Here is an 18,971-nt window from a genome sequence, read left to right as displayed (position 1 = left end):
AGCCTTATGGCCTGTGCTGTGAAGGAATAAAATTCTTAAGTGCAACTCAGTCTCCCACTGCTAGGCCAGGAAAGACTGGCTGGCATCTTTGCAGTTAGTTCACTTGGATGAGATGGAGAATCTGATGCCACTCTGGACAAAGTAATCCTGGAGCCAGCATGTGACTGGGGCTGAAGAAAGTCTCTTATATTCATCTATGATCCAAGGGACATTATCTGCAACACAAGCCTTGGCTACACTAGAACACTTTTCTTTGTTACAGTAGCTGCCAGCATCAATACTACTATTATATTTATGCAATCATATGAATAGGGCTCTATCCTTTTTTTACCATCATGTGAAAAGGCATGATCACTGTTTACACTAGTGGCTAGTAGCAAGTATAATTGCAGTATTCCTAGCTGTTGCTCTATTGCAGGTACCAAGATTTCTAGTATAGACACCTCCAGAGGACAGAGGAGTGAAAACTGGGAATGAGTGGATGAGGCTACGGGTTTCAAGAGAGTTCAGAAAGCTCCCTCTCCTCTCTCTTCCTCCATACAGAGGAATGAAGGAGGTTGGTCAAGTTTTGAGTCTACCAACACTGGCAATGTCTACATCTGAAAATGTAAAGCACACAACACATTTTTATGAATGTAAAGCAGGAAAAACAACAAAAGAGATTCACTTATTCATTACATGTTGCCTATCAGAAGTTATACATACAGGAACTATATACTTAACTTTATTGCCAGTCTAAATGTCTGAAATATATCTTATGTTAAATATCATTTGATATTTTATTGTTTTCTCTCTAACTAAACAAATCCCATAAAAAGAACCGTAGAATGTAATTTGTAGGAATTGGTAACTTCAGATTACTTGCTTGCAAAATCAGTTAATTCATGGTTATTAATGATTTATTTTTATTTATTATTTATAGCACCCACACTGGACTCACAAAAGGCACAGTCTCTATCTGAAAGAGCTTCCAATCTAAATTTTAGAAACAACAAAATGAGCAAAATGATAAACAGTAGGGAGGATGTCAGGTAAGGAAAGATTAGGGTTACAGTATTGCAATTAACAAGGAAGTAACCTGCTGGGTGCTTTAAATAGAGGATTAAGGATGTGGTAGGCTTCAAACAATTTATATGCTTCAATATTAAACTAACACATGAAGAAAAAGTAATAAACTGAAAAATAATGAAGAGTTCAATCAGATGCAAGTGACATAGAACCTCTGCTTGGTTACACAAATTCTGAATCACAAAGTGTTTCCATAACTAATGTTGCTAACTTGTCAACCCTACCTCTGTAATGGCACATTTGGTAAACGTGAACGGGTCCTGCCCTGATCATCACCACGGTGAGGAGATACAGATCGTGAACGATGATGTGTTGTTCTTTGCTGTTCTGGCACAGTTAACGTTGTAGATCTACTTTCTCTAGTATTAGATCTATAACCTACTGGTAAAAGTGCAACAAAATGATGTTAGACAGTAAGGATCAGGGTCTGCAAACATGCAGGTAAAGGTTGGTCTTTCCAGGAAAGCACATCTAAATGATTACAAGATTTTCAAGTAATCATTTAGTCATTTGTAAATCCTGAAATGTCATGCAGCCAGGATTAATTACTAGCATTACCTTTAAATGTAATGTGTGTATATGTATAGAGGCAGAGAAACTGAGAGGAGTCTGGGTGCATACTGGGATATTCCTGGAGAGGGGAGGCTTCAACAAGTCACCTGAATTGGGGGATATTAACTAAAATCTAATGCCTTAGATATTACTGCTCACTGGAGGTCACTTCTTCAAGTGACATGGTAATTGTTCTACACTGTGAACCCCAACCCTATTCAGTGTTTGTTTTATGAAATCAAAGCAATTTAGGTGATTTTCATCTAAACTACCTGTCCACCATGAACGGGATAAGCAGCTGGTAAGGAACAGAAGAGCATCCCTGAGATAAATATAATATGAGTGAACAGGAAATGGTTTGCTAAGTACAATTTTTAAAAAATTGTTTAGAGTTAAAAATCATTATCAGGATGTTAGTTCAGTTTTAAAAATTGCTTTTATCAACATTTCCAAACAAAAATACTTGAGCAGCAGCTTCTTATTCATTTAACTATTAAGAGTAGTATTCAGCATATAATTTTTGTTCTTCTTCAATATTTACGTTATATCAGTACCAAACTCCCCTACCCCCTCCCAAAGGACTGTGATACACTGCTATGCAATATACAAACCAAAAATTCACAGAGTTTGCAATCTCATGCAACAACTGAGCACATGGTATACCTGAATGAATAATCTGAACTCCTGCCTTAGCAACGGAGTGGTAAGAGAAACATTTTGAACTGTGTTATAGTTTTAAAAAGTCAACACAGGTTCTGCATTCATATGATTCTGGGATGTTTAATACTACAAAACCATGTAACATACAAAGGTGGCAGCTCCCTTAAAACAACACTTTCCCCGTTCTGTAGTACTTTGGCATTGTTACTTCAACACCAAGAAACAATGAACAACGGTAAGAATAACTTTAGCATAGAGCTTCATAATGAACATAACAACAACATAGTTGGTAATGTAACCACTGAGGTAGCAAAGGGACAAAGAGTGGGCTTGAGAGGAACAAAATAAATTCAATTTTCTTACACATTATAGGCTAGATTACGCCACCCTTACTCATGCTGAGGAGCACCTTAATCCCAGACAAGTCCTATTATAGTCAATAGCACTACTAAGGAAGCAATATACTAATTACTTAGTGTGAGAAAGGCTGGCAGTATCCGATCTTAAAAGATTTGGCAATGGGATTTCCAGGAAGAGATATTGGATAAGCAAGTGTACATTCTAATCTGAATGAAGTGAAGTAGTTTGGGGTTTAAAGGTATTGTGAAACCCAGGCCCTATTAAAGATAATGAGAGTTTTCCCTCTGGATTCAGTGTAAGTTATCAACATAGACATGTGAATAGATAAGCTTGCTCAATGAAAGGGTAGAATCCTGAAAGACTTAAGACAGAAAAGAAGGCGGAACTCCCAACAGATAGAAAAATGAGACTGGAGAGATAGGAAGAGACCACGAAAGAAAGAATTTCTTCAAGGAGGGAGTGATCCATTATGTTAATGGCAGTCATTTCATGTCAGTTATCTATCTAGAAATTTTAATGAACCTTATGGCCATCTGATATTGTATCTCTGCTAAATATATGTTTGATTCCACGCACATGATATACTGTTTCAAAACCTGGAATATATCATTTGTAAATCTCTTTTTTTTTAAAGAGCAAGTTAGGATAAAGCAACAAAATATGGGATCTTAATTGTTTTTCCTCACTTGTAGATCATCTGATAGCAAGTTTCAAATATTAAGTTTGGATGACATTACAATTGTAACAAATCAGAGAATCAATATTAAAAGATGGAAAGAGAAAAAAGAAAAGTAGCAAAAAGACTCACATCAGGGCCATACCTTACACATATACATCCTTTAGCTTCTGTTTAATTATCTTGTTATCACTTCACATATGTCTCCAACCCAAAAACCATCTGATACTGCATGTGTGAAAGTTATGTTCAAAAATAATTTGGGGACTTAGGTTCTCAGGCAATCTGAGACTGATGCATAACACTGACGATGTTTTCCAACTGCAGCAGCAGAGTTGAGTCTCACCTGCTGTTTAACTCTAACTTGTGTGTCTTAATATAAGTTTAGCATTACACCTTCCAGTATCAGACCATTATGTTTTTTTCATTTATAAAATTTGCCCTTGCATAAGAGTTCAGGCTGCATGCATAAATGCAGTAAAGCATATAACTTCACACATATATATACACACACACATTTCTTACAGACAGAAACTAGAAGGAAATCCACTCTCCAGTCTCTTTCATCAATATCTGACAAATGTCAAAGGAATTAAACATGTTATACACATTAAGTTCTGAAGGCCAGTTAACTTGGGCTCTGCCAGATCAGCTAGTAAAATGGGTTTGCATGAGCTGGTAGAACTAGTTTGGAACTAGTTCTTCCAGCCAGCCTACTCATATTAATTTAGCAACCTGTCATAAACAGATAGTTAAGGGTTAATGCCTCTTTTACCTGTAAGGGTTAAGAAGCTCAGTAAACCTGACCAGAGGACTAATAAGGGGACAAGATACTTTCAAATCTTGGTGGAGGGAAGTCTTTGTTTGTGCTCTTTCTTTTTGGGGGTTGTTCGCTCTTGGGACTAAGAGGGACCAAACGTCAATCCAGGCTCTCCAAATCTTTCTGAATCAGACTCTCATGTTTCAAACTTGTAAGTAACAGCCAGGCAAGGCGTGTTAGTCTTATTTTTGTTTTCTCAACTTGTAAATGTTCCTTCTTGCTGAGAGGATTTCACCTCTGTTTGCTGTAACTTTGAACCTAAGGCTGGGGGCATTCCTGTGGGCTATATCAATCTGATTACCCTGTAAAGTATTTTCCATCCTGATTTTTACAGAGATGATTTTTACCTTTCTTTCTTTAATTAAAAGCTTTCTTTTTAAGGACCTGATTGATTTTTCCTTGTTTTAAGATCCAAGGGGATTGGATCTGGACTCACCAGGAATTGGTGGGGGAAAGGAGGGGGGGGGATGGTTAAATTGTCCTTGTGTTAAGATCCAAGGGGTTGGATCAGTGTTCACCAGAAACTTGGTGAAAAAGCCTCTCAAGGCTGCCCAGGGAGGGGAAGGTTTTGGGGGGACAGGAAGTGTTCCAGACACTGAAATTTCTGAATGGTGGCAGTGTTACCAAATCTAAGCTAGTAATTAAGCTTAGACGTGTCCATGCAGGTCCCCACATCTGTACCCTAATGTTCAGAGTGGGGGAGGAACCTTGACACAACCATTAGTATCAACTCAACTGTCATGGATGCCAGAGACTACAAAAAGCAGAGAGGTGGTCTCTGAGACAGAAAAGGTCCAAGTTACATATGGCTCATGAATTCTTCAAAGGCACACTTAGGCACTGAACTCCTAATGACTTTCAGTGGGATTTAGGCATCTAAGTGCTATTTGAGCCTTCCAAAATCTATTCCAATGAGTCCTGTTGTTATATACATTTTGAAAGACTGTTTTGTAGGATGGAAGATAGGTCATTGCGGATGGGGAATTATTGCCCAGAATGAACTGGTAAGTGAAAAGCCTCGTATAGTTTAAATAAGGAATAGTGCAGCCTCAGAGATGAGTAAGGGATTACACATGCCAATATCTGTACCCCCATCTGCAAAGAAAAAAATAAGGTAAAAAAATGATGGAAATCATTTTATTTAAAATATTTTTCTATTTCATTTGATGAAAGAATGAATAAAATCACTCCACTAAACATAATACTAGTGCTACAGATATTGTGACAAATTCTCTTCTTGATTGTTAAAGCCTTATTGCTTTACATTGATGTAAATGAGAGCAGAGTTTAGCCCATTCAGCAATGCAGTGATATTTCACACAAATGGCAAAAATGCAATGAATAACTGCTGTTTGTAGGTTATTTTAATCACAGATTAATAAGGAGTACTTTTCAAATACTACCATATTTTTAGTATGTTCAGTAACTTTCACAAGTAAATTTTACAAAGAAAACCTGATTTAGCTTTGGTGGGTAAACAGCAACTCTTTACTAGTGTGTCATGAATGGGAATTTTAATCTTGTCATTTGTGGCAACTACTAATGAAATATACTTAAGGTATGGTATCTAAAATATGTCCCAATGTCTTATTCTATTGAATATACAAAGGGTGCTACCCTAAAGTGGGATCAAGATATTCTCTCTCTATATTTATACATTTATGCACATTTACGGTAATGATAATTCATGAATGCTTATGAAAAGTATAAAAGATATAGCCATGCCACATGCATTTTAATTTGCAACCATGCATTTAAATATACTTCATAGAGGATTGCATTATATCTGGGTTTCAAGCAAGAAGCAAAATAAAAAAAAATGCAATGGATATTGAAATCTTAATTAGTATTTGAAGTGAATTACTAGAATTAAAATTGTAGTTTCACTTATGCTTAGAGCATTGTGAAGTAACAAACAAACAGCTTTGAACCATCTAATGCAAAATCCGAACAGTCACATAACAGAAATATTAATTAATATATAAAAGTACATTTTAATTTAATTTAGAAGGAAAGACACCACAGAGTAATTAGTCATACTGTTTTCTCCATAATACAATCTTCAAAACCAGCATCCTACAGGAGTCTGGAAAATTAGAGGGGGAGGAGGGAAGGAACAGCAAAAAGAAGCAGGACCATGCTCTTCACCCACGCACCTGGAGGAACTACTCCAATACCATCATCAACATCATAATCTGAGATGTCACTATCACTGATTCGCTGAGATCCTGCACAACAGTAAGGCAAATAAATACCTGTATATTTGGTTATATTGGAAAATGTAAAAATATGTTTAAATAAAAACTAGTTATTCCTGTGATTCAAACACAGGGTGATTTTATATTTAAACAATATGAAATGAGAATTAAACTGAATTTAGGATGAGGGCACCGTCCGATATCTATATGCTTATTTTTTTAATGTGTCAGTTTCAACAGTATCTAGTTGCTACAGCTACTACGAGTGCATCAGTTAATTATGAAGGCATGCACTGGCTGGAATTTATTAGTTTCCTTACTCTTACGCTTCTTAATAGACTAGTAAAAGATCAGAAAAATAACTGAGAAAGTATCTTTAGAATTTGTTCTGCATTTCTCTCATATTTTTAAAATATAATTTAATTTCAGACAAAATGGTACAGTAGAGTTGACAGGCTGCAGCTATTTCCATATAGCAGTTATTTCAACCCATACTATGCAAGCCTTGGGATGCTATGGCTCTGAGAAATGCCACTTTTTAAAAACCATTGTTTTCACATTTAAAGTCTCAAAAAATTAATACCTGATCAGAGAAGGCCAGGTTTTGACTATTGTACTATTTTGTGATTTTCATCTTCCCAAACACACACATACAAACACTTTCTGTGTAGCAAAAGTAAGTTTTCTATCTGGATAATAAGTGTGTTGGAGGTTGTAATGATCAACATACTAAAAGCTGCTCCCAGGCTTTAGAGTCCTTGAAGCTTTTTTTTTTTTTTTTTTTAATTAAAAAGACCCAACATTTAGTAATAATAAAAACATCCCAATTTCCTTGTTAAAATCATTTATTCTGCTCAGTTCAGTGTGTTTAACAAAGACAGCTATGCAAAAGCTAACATTTCAAACTATCGGTAATTTCAACAAATTTTGCCAACCTGGAAGTTGCATACCACACTGGAGTTGATTAGGAAATGTAATAGTTTTTTCCATTTCCAATTGTATTTTCGGTTACATTTTGGAAAGAATATCTTCATTTTTGAATATGGCTGCCAAAACTTCATCTAAACATTATTATAGCAAAACTGATTGTCAGAAATCATTCCCAAATTAAAACTGAAAAAGGACAGCGACAGCATTTGGACCTACTTTGTAATTTTTTGCTAGTGCTTTCTCCACCATGGACATGTCTCCGTGGCATGAAAGGGGATGGCTGAGGCAGAGGTAGTGAGGACTCATCATGTGTCTGCAGCTTATACCAATGTGGTTCATCATCTAAAAGTGCTGTCTCCAGCTCTATAAGGATCTAAGGGGAAAATTATCAAATCTCAGTTTAAAACTGCATAGCATTATTTTTTAAAATACAGAAATATGTTAGACTTTCTTATATGCTTAAAATATAACTACTTTGTAATGCCATTGTATATATCACCTCTCCAAGAAATTCACTCTCTTCTTCTTGTACTCTTGGCTGGTCCCATACGGTTATTTCTAACATTCGTTCTCTAAAATCTCTACGATGTACATGTGAATAGAGAAAAGTTTGGTTCCATTTTGGTTCTAGGCTTTTCTTTACTGTTTTGGTCCTCCTTTTACTTTTATCACTGAAATATAAACAGTCTTGTAAATTATAATGCAAAAACAGGTCACATACTGCCATCTAGTAACCAAGACTATAATTGTTTTCATTCTTTCTGATTTAAACATCATGATTACTAGGCTTGGCAGCATTCAATTTGTATTTTTTTATAATTATGATGGGATATCATCGATGTTTATTTTAAAGCATTTTTCTGAATCTATTTAAACTTTCACAGTTGTAGAAAATTATGAATTTTAAGCATTTTTCAATTTTTAATTATTTAAATGTTCACAATTAGGGGAAATTCTGGGAGTGATTAGATAATAGGGGCATACAATAATTATTTAATGATAAGTGATGAGATTCAAAAAAGTTAAAGTTATACAATCATTAAATCACAATTTGTCAACATCACACGTCAAAATACACAAGGTAAATATCTTTACATCAAACTCTAAGAAGTCCTCAAGCAATATTTTTCTTACTTTGCCTATCTGTAAATTTCTATTATTATTGATGGGAATATTTTTTCACAGGTTTGTATGTGTATGGTGAAATCGATGTTTACTTACATTTTACTCATAAAAAGCCTAATGCTCTCTTACATCTAAAAGGGATCAGTATCTGCTGTATAGTATTCCAAGTTCAGCCATATTTCCACAGAGCAAATTACTTACAATTCGATATTATTAGATTATAGATGCATGCTAGTTTTATACTTTTTAAGGTTAATCTACAATACAATAAATTATTAAAGAAAAATATGAGAGAAACATGCATTTAAAGTATAATTAACATATTTAAAATGTTCAGTTGATATATTTTTCCTTAGACTATTACCTTCTATCTGGAAGAAAATACATTTTTACATAAGGATTCCTGGGACGCCCATCTCCTCTTGGTGGCAGATCTGTTGCTTGTAGAACATTTACTATTAACTGATGCCCCACTTTGTCATACCACAATTTCACCTACAAGATCCAAGTTACCAGAAATTATTCATGAAAATTAAAGTGAAAGTATGCAAAATAATTTTTGCTGCCTATCATTAGCCAAAACATAAAATGTTTTTTAGAAGGGCTGACAACATTTCATACATTCAACATTCTATAAGATTTTTTTCTTCTGTTTTGTGTGAGATTTTAATTTGGACATTTTGGGTTTCTTCTGGCAGAAATCACACCATCTCAACCACATGAACTAAAAAAATGGCTCTCAGCCAATTTGGAAAAATCCATGACAGTTACTTCTCCAAGCCTTTTTTTGAATATGCAAAGGCTTTGCACATAGATATTGGATCATGAAATCTCTGGCAATATCAGGCTTCAAAAAAAATCTGACTATTAAATAAAAGTTCCATAGACCTTCATTACATTCTTCAAGTATAACTAACATTTTTAGGTTTCTAACTCACTGAAGCAAAACCTAGCCTTACAGCACTGAGGGGGATGTGGGGACACTGACCATTGTTACCTTTGCTGTCTCAGCTCCGTTTTGCTAAGAGAGAATTCTTACTGCAGGATGGATGAATATACAGAGAGGCTCACAATATTGCTTTTTGGGGGCCCGACCCTGCAGTCAAACATATATGCCACTGATTTCACTGGATACATGATCAGGTCCTTAGAAAGCAGCAGCATATATTTTTGATTACAGCCTGATGCAGCAGATGGAAGCTGTGGGCTAGCTATATTGCCTCGCCTGCAGACTAGGTACTTTACATAGTCGTGCAGTACACTGGGTTACATAGAAGTGCTATCTTAAGTGCAAGGTGGGAAGTCTGTACTGTAGTGATACCTGAAGTAGAGGTAGAATGCATTTAACCTGACTGGTTTAGCAGATACTTTTATGAAAACTATTAAATGTGATCAAGCTATTTCTTAAAATAATTGTATCTTAGGGGCATATTTGAGTCTGTTCTCTGCTTAGCATCTGGCAGAATTACTATCTAAGGCCTGGTCTACACTACGCGTTTAAACCGATTTTAGCAGCGTTAAACCGATTTAACGCCGCACCCGTCCACACTATGAGGCCCTTTATATCGATATAAAGGGCTCTTTAAATCAGTTTCTGTACTCCTCCCCAACGAGAGGAGTAGCGCTAAAATCGGTATTACCATATCGGATTAGGGTTAGTGTGGCCGCAAATCGATGGTATTGGCCTCTGGGTGGTATCCCACAGTGCACCACTGTGACTGCTCTGGACAGCAATCTGAACTCAGATGCAGTGGCCAGGTAAACAGGAAAAGCCTAGCAAACTTTTGAATTACATTTCCTGTTTGCCCAGCGTGGAGCTCTGATCAGCACGGGTGGCAATGCAGTCCCAAATCCAAAAATAGCTCCAGCATGGGCCGTACGGGAGATACTGGATCTGATCGCTGTATGGGGAGACAAATCTGTTCTATCACAGCTCCGTTACAGAAGACGAAATGCCAAAGCGTTTGAAAAAAATCTCCAGGCTACACAGTGCTGCATGATATGCATAAAGGAAAGCCAAAGAATCAAATGGACGCTCACAGAGGGAGGGAGGGGGTACTGAGGACTCCAGCTATCCCACAGTCCACAGCAGTCTCCGAAAACTATTTGCATTCTTGGCTGAGCTCCCAGTGCCTGTAGGTTCAAACACATTGTCCAGCGTGGTTCAGGGTATAGCTTGTCAATTTACTCCCTCCCGACAACCATGTGAAAGAAAAGGGAAAGAAATCGTTTCTTGACTTTTTTCAATGTCACCCTATGTCTACTGAATGCTGGTGGTAGACGCGATGCTGCAGCAGTGAAGAGCAGTATCCGCTCCTCTCCCCTCCCTGGTGGCAGATGGTACAATATGACCGCTATCCGTCATCACCATCAGCCTGTGAGTGCTCCTGGCTGGCCTCAGGTGAGAGCTGGCTGGGGGCGCCTGGGTAAAAATAGGAATGATTCCTGGTCATTCCCAGTAGATGGTACAGAACGGCTGGTAACCGTCCTCATCATAGCAACTGGGGGCTGAGCTCCATCAGCCCCCTCCCTTTCCTGTGTAAAGAAAAGATTCTGTACTGCCTGGACTATCATAGCAGCGGGATGCTGGGCTCCTCTCCTCCGCACCACTTAATGTCCTGCCTGGACTGTCATAGCACTGGGAGGCTGTCTCCCCCTCATTTTATCTCACTAACAAGTCACTGTTTCTTATTCCTGCATTCTTTATAACTTCATGACATAAATGGGGGGGACACTGCCATGGTAGCCCAGGAAGGTTGGGGGAGGAGGGAAGCAATGGGTGGGGTTGTTGCAGGGGCACCCCCCGTGAATGGCATGTAGCTCACCATTTCTGCGGGATCTGACACGGAGCAGCTGTGCTCTCTGATACACTGGTTCTCTAGTACACTTGCCCTATATTCTAAGCAGGACTGACTCTATTTTTAGAAACCATAAAGGAGGGATTGACTCGGGGAGTCATTCCCAGTTTTGCCTTTGCGCCCCTGGCTGACCTCAGCCAGAGGCACCCATGATAGCAGCAGACAGTACAGAACGACAGATAACCGTCATCTTACTGCCAATTTACAATGGCAGCAGACGGTACAGAATGACTGATAACCGTCTCTGCTATCATGCAAAAGCAAACAAATGTTACTGTGTAGCACTGCAGTAACGCCTCTGTTAGTGGCATCCAGTACACATACGGTGACAGTAAAAAAAAAAAAGCTGAACGGGCTCCATGGTTGCCGTGCTATGGCGTCTACCAGGGCAATCCAGGGAAAAAGGGCGTGAAATGATTGTCTGCCGTTGTTTTCCTGGAGGAAGGAATGAGTGTTGACATTTACCCAGAATCACCCGCGACAATGATTTTTGCCCCATCAGGCACTGGGATCTCAACCCAGAATTCCAAGGGGCGGGGGAGACTGCGGGTACTATGGCATAGCTACAGAATAGCTACCCACAGTGCAACACTCCGGAAATTGACACTAGCCTCGGACCATGGACGCACACCGCCGAATTAATGTGCTTAGTGTGGCCGCGTGCACTCGATTTTATACAATTTGTTTTACAAAACCAGTTTATGTAAAATCGGAATAATCCCGTAGTGTAGATGTACCCTAAGTGACTCCAATACCTTTAAAGAGACTGGAAGCACATACAAATCAGTCTATGAGAGTAATCATTACATCTTTAATATGCACAACTTCTATCATAATCACAGAAAATTACATGAAATAATATTCATATAAACAAAAAGGTGTCATTGAACAGAATAGACCTTCCAAGAATACAACTCTTCAAATGTCCTACACAGACATGAAACAGAAAGAGTGGCAGAAAACTGATTATTTGCTTTATAATAGATTACCCATGTTATGTAATATAGCCACATATTTCTCAATATTCACAAAACCAAACAAAATATACTGTAACAGATAAATGGCATTCCCTCTGATTACTAATATACACTTACAGAAAGCTGCCCTGGTAGGACTTGTGGTGCATCTTTTAGAGCCGCAGGACTAGTTGGAGAAATAACAGAAATAGAAGGCCTTTCCATCTTCTGAGATTCAAAAGAACTTGAACCTAAATAAATGAGAGAAACAAAATCTCAGACCTAGAACTGATTTGAAGCCAATTTTATTAGATCTGTAAGTTACTTTAGTTTTCTAATTATTCAGGGCTTGTTTATATGCAAAGTTTCACCAGTAAATATTAAAGTACAATTTTAAACTTATTTCAGTTAAACTGGTACAAAAAACTTGTGGACACTCCTATTTCAGTTTAAATCAGGTAAATTTTTGTTTAGCTCAAGTAAACTAGGAACAGGTTTAAGCTAAACAAAAATAAGAGCGTCCATATGGGTTTGCATCAGTTTAACTAAGTGCAAGCTTATGTGTAGACAACGTCTCACTTCTACCTACATTTTGGAATCTCATTTGTGATAATCTATTAGGTGCCCCTCACTTCCAGTGGAAGCAGCTTTCTTCCAGCTGTGCCTTGTTAAAGGCTTCTACTCTCCTGCAAAAACCTATACACTGGCTGCAGCAGAGAAGTACCGGTAAGTAGGGTTCTCAAGCCCCCTCCTTGGCATTTCCACAGGTCTTCTGCTGAGCTTAACATCATCAGCTCCCTGGCACTTCACTATCCACACCACCAGGCTTAGCATAAATCCCAGGGCAACACAGGGAGAGCTCTCCCAGCGCTGTAAAAAAAAACAACACACCCCTCTGAGGGGAGTGGCTACTAGTGCTGGGAGCACGGCTACCAGCTGTGATGCACTGTCTACACTGCCACTTTACAGCACTGAAACTTGCATCACTCAGGGGGGTGTTCTTTCACATTCCCGAGCGAAACAGTTTCAGTGCTGTAAAGTGGCACTGTAGACAAGGCCTAAGACCCTCACAGAGGAGCAAATTCTGGATCAAATAGGGAGAGGTGTGGTCTAGGGAGTTGAACAGGGGAAGGTTAATCAGGGATGGGAAATTATGACTCCCTCTGCAGCCTCTGGCAACTTCCTTACTTAACTCCTCTGCCTCATCTTTCTCATAGGTAAAATGAGAATAATAATAGTTCTCTTCCTTACAGTGCTGACCTAGAAAGATTAGACAGTCTGGGAGCGTGAAAACTGTTGTTTCCACATGGTGTTAATAAACATGGACCTTTCATTGTTACTGTAGAAGAAAGCATTAAAATCCAGCCCAGATCTGAACTATAAATTGAATACAGATTCTAGTTTTACACAATGATACAGGAAACTGACTGGGTTTTTAATGTAAACATATTTTTGCAGTATGTGTGCAGATAAAAACAAAGTGTATACTTACTAGACTCTAGAGGAGGATGGGAACTCTCAGGAATCCTTGGAATGTCACTAAAAGAGAAATATACAAAAAAAAATAATAAGAAACAACTGAACTGCTGCTCCACAGTACTAAACAGACACAGTTAACTGCAAAGTTTCTGGCACACCTTTTTCAGACATCTGTTAGTTTTTGTTTTAATGTGTTTGTCAATATGCAGTAAGGAAGGGAAATTATTTCAGGCAGCTCGCCACTGCTAACTAGCGGGCGGTCAAGGCTGGAATCACCTGGAGCAGTAGAGGAAGGAGGACTTGGCAGGAGACACAAGCCCTTACAAGTATTTTAGAGAGATAGATAGATAGATAGACTTCACTGATTCTTACAGCCTGATTCTTATTTACATTAAAGCCACTTTGAACTGTCAGAGTAGTTAAATGTCAGAGTGGTTACACTATTTAAGTATAAAATGAGAATCAGGCCCTTACGGTTTACAAGAAGAAAATTGAATAAGACAGTGAAGGTGAGGGGAAGACACAAGTCAAGGGTAAAGAGCAGGGAGGAGCGCTTAAAGGGGCTTAAAGCAGATAACAGAGAACTGGTCTTTGGAGCCAGGCTATGGAAACTGGGGAGTGGGAGAAATAATCATACCTTCTTTGGTTAAAACTTTACATTCCAGGCAGAAAAAGCTTTTACTTTAAGCCTCCTTTGGGCCCATCCCCCAAATAAACCTGGGCTGTTCTGGGGGCTGGGACATTCCTTGTATAATTTAGACAGTCTTCAGGGCTGCTGTGTCCCTGCACCCTGCTCATGTCTGTGGCATGCCCCTTACACTAGAGCTTGTAAGCAAGTCACAGAAAAGAGGCTAATGGCTGTCTTCTGCAGTTCTTGTGCCAGGGGAATCCTCCTCCCATAGCTGGAACTAGCATTGTTAGAGCCCCTTTGCCGCTCTAGCCCTTGTACTTGGTGAAAGAGGGCAAGACTAGGGGTCAAGATCTCACCCCAGGAATCTAAGTGATGCATGTAAAGAGTACAAACTCTGCAAGGTTTAGCTGAGACTGAATGGGCAACAGTTCTCTGGCTAGTACCACAAATGTGGCATGGCATCCTGTGTTTCTTTATAACTTAAAGGCCATTTCTGCGGAGAAGTATGATTGACTGTTGTCACTGGACAACGTGGCCAGTGACAGACACCAGATTATGCTGCTCTTACTGCAGGGATTTGAGAAATCAGCTCATAAATCATCTTTACTTGGAATCCCTATAAAAATCTGTACTGACACATGACATGAGATTTATTGATGACTAGCATGTACTATAATATAGTCTGTGAATCTGATTGCGTGACTCTTAGCCAGTGAAGGCACCACTTATTTATATAAGCATAAAGGAGGTGAAGTCATTGCACATAAAAATGGATAATAATTTTACCTCTACTGGTCTTCAAAAAATAATAATATATAGTGTGCCATTAAGGATAAAATTACAATTTCAATGTCAACCCATATTTCATAGGGTATATCATTATTAATTATTATTATTATTACTATTTGTCCAGAGGCACCAGTCAGGATAGGAATTTTTTTTGTTGTGCTAGTTGCTTTACAAACATATAGAAAGACTGGATCCCTGTCCTGAAGACTTTACTATATAAGAAGTTAGATTAAATTGTGCATTAAACAAAGGAAGATCTCTATTAATAGCTGAAAAATAAGATTCACTTTCATGAGTTTGGAGTCACCACGTAATTCAGGTGGCAAAGCAAAAAAAGAAATTACAAGCGATTAGCAATCTGTCATCCAAAAGCAAACAACAACAATAATAATATTCTTCTGATACTACAGTTTATTTCAAATATAACATTTCAGAATTAAGGAAAATAATTATTTTATGGTGCATTGTTTTTTGTTAGCCTTTATAAAAATTTCTTCTGTTGTAAATTGTGTGTGATTGACCATTTAAAAAATGACAGACAGGTCAATCTCACTCTGAGTGAAGTCAATGGAAATTAATCTTTTGACTACAATAATTGCATGATCAAGTCTTTAATGAAGCCTTTCATTTCAAGTTATATTTTCCAGTCCATTTCTGACATTTATTTGTTCTTTCCAGTTATTAGTGCCAGTAGGAACCAGCTATAAGTAGTGAAATGTCAGGAGTGAATGATTACAGCAGAGGAACATTTCTAGGTAGTGTGTCAAATCCCACTCTGATTTAATAATATAGTAATACTGAAGCCTCTCATATGAATACTCATAGGATTATAGTGAGCAGGATTTGGTCTATAATATTTTTCTCTCTTACTGCAAGAAAATATCCATAGATCAAACCATATGTTGAAGCAAATAATCACATTTGGGTTGTACTATTCACAAGTGCAATAAAAACTGTCAAGTTCATCACTACAAGAGCTAAAGAGGTACATTCCTGACATTAGTAAAAAATATTTTGCAGTACACTTAGTATGATACCTTCAGTATTGTATGTACTTTGAATCTAATTACTCAGCAATTGTATTTTATATACAATTCTTCTTCAAGAAAGCTTTACTGAACATTTTCAGTTTGTACTTTCATCCTTTTGAAAGTTATTATAATTACATCATTTATTCATCTGCTCCACTGATCAGTTATCTTACAAATTATTAACCATATGTAATAAAGTATTTAAAAATATGTCAGTGTTACTATCTCAAAAGCTGTACTCTCTGCAAGTGCCAATTTAACAATATTCTATTACTTAGCATCTTCTTTCTGTATTTCTGCCTCAATTGCTCAAGTCGTTTAATTATTTTGCACATCCTCCTCCACCCAAAAACACACTGAGGTCCAATCTAGGCCCAATGAAACACATACTGGTTTTGCTACATAGTTAAGTGTGGGAAAGGTTGGACCAAAGACTATGAAAATCTCAATAAAGTTTGTTTGGTTTTGGTATTCTTACAATTTACAGTCTGATTCTACAGTCTTCACCTGGGCAAATCTCCTTATTAAAGTACATGGGTGAGTTTGCCTGAATAAGGAATGCAGCTTTAGGTTTTTATATGTGCCACAGTTACTATCATAATGCTGATTTCAGTTTCTGAATAACAAATTCACGGAGTCAGGCTTTCACTTTCCATTTAAAAGGCCACTCATAAGATGGCAATCCAAAAATGTTATCTTCTCTGACCTACTTTTTCTTGAAGCACCAATGTAGAGTAATTTTGTGTATGTACAGTGGTCACCATTAAAAAAAAAACCAACCCTTCAACATCTACCAAATGTAGCCATTCCATAGCATTTCAGGTACGTTAACAGCTGGTAAATACTAAACAATCATTCTATGTTGACTAAATCAGAGGTTTATTGTCAAGCACAGGGAGGAGAACCTTCTAGTAAGAATAAAGTGTTTCAAGCTTCTGAATCTAAAAGATCATTATTGGATCTGAGACACATTTCAGATAAATTATGACATGGATGAAATCTGGACATTTCAGATTGGGAAAAGAATGCACAATTTTGGAGAAAAAAATAGCTAGGCCTCTAACTAGAAAATCACTGCTATAGCATTAGTGTTGAGTGTCATGCAGTACACATATCACTGACATTTGGGCAAGTGAAATTCAGATAGGAAACTAAAGAAACATTTTCAATTTTTACTAAATTTTATCTGAAATTGTATCTGTTTGCTCACCTCTTGTTATTCCTCAGTAAAAAAAATAGAGAGAAACCTAAATCCCACCTGAGTGTGTATGCGGGGAGTCATCAAGATTGTATCTGGGTGGCTAGCCAGAGACATTACCCAGGGTGCCATAGCCAGAGTGTTATTATTTGATGCTCGTTTGAGCAGAGCTAGTGCATGTATGTCTACCTCAGCTGGGAATTACACCTCCAAGCCGCAGTGCAGAAGTACCCAGTTTGGTCACAGCTCTAGGACCAAATCCTATTAATCTTACTTAAGCAAATAGTTTAACTGATTCCTTGTGGGACTATTTGTACAATCTAGACAAGCAGAATTTGACCCCCAAATTATCATTATTTTGCAACTTTGAACTTGGATTTATATTAAATTCAGAATAATGTAATGTAAATTGTTATTATGAGAATGATTCTATAAACTAATGAACACAGATATTAAACAAACACCTTTTAATGACAGTATTATTTACAGTTACAGTAGAAAAAAATCCTGGAAATAACTTAGACAACAGAACCAATAGAACTTTTAACTATAAATGTCACTCCTTGAATTCCTCATGAACTGATTTATTTCAAGTCATATGATGACTAATGTTTACTTATGCCTGCTTCCAAGTCAGCTGTGTTCAGATAATTGATGTTATTGTGAATGATCAATTCTGAGAGCCTAATAAAGCAGGTTTTACTCAGGCACAGTTCCCACCCATTTTAATGGGAGTCTCACCTGCATACATCCAGCAGAATCAGGACCTAAGTTTCTCCTTTCAACATCATGGAAAATCCTAAAGGGACAAGACCCCTTGCAGATCAAGTGCCACTCAGATTGATCTCTGGCAAGGTCCTTAAGGTGATCTATTCAGTTTATGTTCCTTACTGGCAATATTTCCCCTTTGCCATGTGACAAATATGCTTAATAGTGATATTACTGTAACTATAGAACAAATCTAAATTTGTAAAAGGCAGTGAAGAAAATGGAGTATACAGATTATAAATAAACATTTCAAAAGGTAAATTGTCCTCCAATATTATAAGATAATAGTTTTCAAACTGACTAGCATGTTAACATGTCATAGTATTTTACAGCACTACAAATATATGTAGATATGTATCCGTTTTTAAAAATCCTGCTAATACATGTAATTTATTAAATTTAAGAAGCAAGTTTTATTAGCCTTACCCAATAGGCCTTGAAACAATAATTTCAACTTGAGGTTCTGATTTGGATTCTAAAATAATGTTGTAAACTTCTTCATTTGTAGCTCCAGGCAGGGGTTTACCATTCCATTCTAGAACTTCATCCCCTTGAATTTAAAAAGAAAGATACTTTTAATCTTATTTTCCATATTTTTCACAAAAACAGCAAAACATATTTAAAGTCAAAGCATTTCTAAGCTACATGCCCTAAAATCAAAAATACTATTGTGGAGATATTAGAAAGAGATTTTAAGACACTCTCAATACTTGTTTCCAAAACATTGCTATCACCTGCAAACTGTATTTTTTATGTATTTCTTAAATAATATGGCAATCAGTATTGTACCATGGAATGAAAGCGGTGTGCTACCTTTTGAAAGTCACTTTATTAATGAGAGCTGGTACCCTGTGTATAATAAAGATAGGTTG

At 37.3% G+C, this 18,971-nt stretch overlaps 1 protein-coding gene across 50 annotated transcripts in view; it reads right to left on the bottom strand.

Moving 5' to 3' along the window:
* Nucleotides 1-18,971, bottom strand: part of RIMS1 (regulating synaptic membrane exocytosis 1) — a 527,235-nt gene that overhangs the window by 181,281 nt on the left and 326,983 nt on the right. For 32 of the 50 annotated variants that reach the window (XM_030555702.1, XM_030555709.1, XM_030555712.1 and 29 more), the window contains 8 exons: nucleotides 18,526-18,649; nucleotides 13,696-13,742; nucleotides 12,342-12,454; nucleotides 8,754-8,884; nucleotides 7,764-7,935; nucleotides 7,481-7,637; nucleotides 6,293-6,364; nucleotides 1,293-1,449 (listed from right to left, as the gene is read on the bottom strand). In XM_030555702.1, coding sequence (XP_030411562.1) covers nucleotides 1,293-1,449; nucleotides 6,293-6,364; nucleotides 7,481-7,637; nucleotides 7,764-7,935; nucleotides 8,754-8,884; nucleotides 12,342-12,454; nucleotides 13,696-13,742; nucleotides 18,526-18,649 — 973 coding nt within the window. The remainder of the gene's footprint in view (nucleotides 1-1,292; nucleotides 1,450-6,292; nucleotides 6,365-7,480; nucleotides 7,638-7,763; nucleotides 7,936-8,753; nucleotides 8,885-12,341; nucleotides 12,455-13,695; nucleotides 13,743-18,525; nucleotides 18,650-18,971) is intronic. The other 18 variants (XM_030555703.1, XM_030555722.1, XM_030555717.1 and 15 more) reach the window with 2 other exon arrangements.

The sequence above is a fragment of the Gopherus evgoodei genome, chromosome 3 (genome assembly GCF_007399415.2).
Source record: "Gopherus evgoodei ecotype Sinaloan lineage chromosome 3, rGopEvg1_v1.p, whole genome shotgun sequence".
In the NCBI taxonomy this organism is placed as follows: Eukaryota; Metazoa; Chordata; order Testudines; family Testudinidae; genus Gopherus; species Gopherus evgoodei.
This window is presented reverse-complemented; position numbering and strand designations above follow the sequence as displayed.